This window comes from Eretmochelys imbricata, chromosome 16 (genome assembly GCF_965152235.1).
Source record: "Eretmochelys imbricata isolate rEreImb1 chromosome 16, rEreImb1.hap1, whole genome shotgun sequence".
In the NCBI taxonomy this organism is placed as follows: domain Eukaryota; kingdom Metazoa; phylum Chordata; order Testudines; family Cheloniidae; genus Eretmochelys; species Eretmochelys imbricata.
The window spans coordinates 498,636-500,819 of NC_135587.1; the positions used below are offsets into that span (position 1 = coordinate 498,636).

General features: G+C 46.1%; 1 protein-coding gene across 1 annotated transcript; it reads left to right on the forward strand.

Moving 5' to 3' along the window:
• The first annotated feature begins 904 nt into the window (after positions 1-904).
• LOC144276291 (olfactory receptor 14A16-like) lies at positions 905-1,858 on the forward strand. Its single transcript, XM_077836264.1, has one exon. It carries the CDS (start codon positions 905-907, stop codon positions 1,856-1,858), a length of 954 nt encoding a protein of 317 aa, XP_077692390.1.
• The last annotated feature ends 326 nt before the right edge of the window (positions 1,859-2,184 follow it).

Sequence of the window (2,184 nt, forward strand, 5' to 3'; positions counted from 1 at the left end):
CCAAATCTCCACTTCTACCATCATAGCCTCTGTCCCACACTGCTGCCTGCTAAACAAAAATACTGTCAACATGTGCACAGAACATGTACATAGGAAGACACAATCCATCCCCAAAAGAGTTCACATTCAAAGTACACAAGACAGACAAAGGGAAGGGGAGGAAAGAGAGGCAGCAGTGACTGCTCCATGGTCACAAAGTGACAGAGGAAAGACTAGAACCGAAGTCTCCTGACTCACACAGCACAGAAATAAAGTCACAGGGGGGAACCACACAACCTAGCAGCAACTGAGCGATGCGACCAGCCCATCATCACCCAGCAATGGGAGTGCAGCTGGGATCTGGTGCCATAAATCATTGTATAAGTAAGGAATCAGGCGGTATGTGGGATGTTGGGGTGGAATCATCACAGAAAAGCTGCCATGCGGGAAGCTGGGTGATTCTGTGCTGTGTTTCTCAGTTAAGTGGGAATCAGACTGTGCTGGCATTTTAGTATTTTAGTTGGCCAAGTTGTGAGCCTGCTGTCTATAGCAATAGGGGCATAATTTTGGCTCAGATTGTTGGATTTGGGTTGTACTTTGTTCCATCTTTCATCCTGCATTTGATCAAGCCACATCTTGGGCCAGATCCTCAGATGGTGTAAACTGACCCAGCTCCAGTGACTTTAAGGGAGCAATGCCAATTTACACTCCTGTCATAACGCACCAGAGTAGTGCTCTGGTTGTGAGCGGTGAGGAGCCCTCACTACTCCAGTCAATGGACGTGACAAGTGCTGTGCACCTTTGACATTCACACCATGAGATATCATGGAGAGGGGAATCAGAGTCATTCCCTCTCTCACTATAACCCTGACCATTGCTCTTCTCCTTCCCTCCACAGCCATCACACGATGAACTAAGAAAGAAAATGTCCAACCAAACCACCGTGACCGAGTTCCTTCTCCTGGGATTCTCTGATGTTCGAGAGCTGCAGATTTTGCACTTCATGGTGTTTCTAGTGCTTTACCTGGCAGCCCTGACAGGGAATCTTCTCAGCATCATAGCCATAGCTCTTGACCACCACCTTCACACCCCCATGTACTTCTTCCTGATGAGTTTGTCCATCCTAGACCTCAGCTCCATCTCTGTCACCATCCCCAAATCTATGGCCAATTCCCTTATGAATACCAGGTCCATTTCCTATGCTGGATGTGTCGCCCAAGTCTTTTTCCTCATCTTCTTTGCTGTAGCCGACTTCGCCTTACTCACCATCATGGCGTACGATCGATACGTTGCCATCTGCAAACCACTGCACTATGAGACTATAATGAACAGGAAAGCTTGTGTCCAAATGGCAGCCAGTGCCTGGATCAGTGTAATTCTCTCTGCTTCATTGCATACCGGGAACACGTTTTCGATAACCTTCTGTGGAGGCAACATGGTGGATCAGTTCTTCTGTGAAATCCCCCAGCTACTCAAACTCGCCTGCTCTAACTCGTACATCAGTGAAGTTGGGGTTATTGAATTTGGTGTGTGTTTAACCATAAGTTGCTTTGTTTTTATAATTGTGACATATGTTCAGATCTTGACCATGGTATTGAGAATCCCCTCTGAGCAGGGCCGACATAAAACCTTCTCCACATGCCTTCCTCATCTCATTGTAATTTCCATGTTTTTTTCCACTGTTGTCTTTGCCTACATGAAACCCATCTCCAGCTCTCTGTCAGCTCTGGATCTCGTGGTGGCTGTTCTCTATTCCGTGCTGCCGCCAGTGATGAATCCGATCATCTACAGCATAAAGAACAAGGAAATCAAAGCTTCCCTGAGGAAACTGACTGGGTGGAGGTTATTCAACAAGAATAAAATGTCTGCGTTTCTCTGATGAACGTGATTTTATCTGTGTTGTTTTAGTAAATACAATCAACTGATGACATTACTGTCCCCGTAATATGGTGTGTGATTTATTTATGCAAAATGCTGTATGTATAGTGGTAAATCCACACTAACTCCACTAAGCCAGAAGAGTTCCCAGAAGTCACCTACTACAGGACAGGCCTAACAAAGAAAATAACAGAACGCCACTAGCCATCACCTTCAGCCCCCAACTAAAACCCCTCCAACGCATTATTAAGGATCTACAACCTATCCTGAAGGATGACTCAACACTCTCACAAATCTTGGGAGACAGGCCAGTCCTTGCCTACAGAC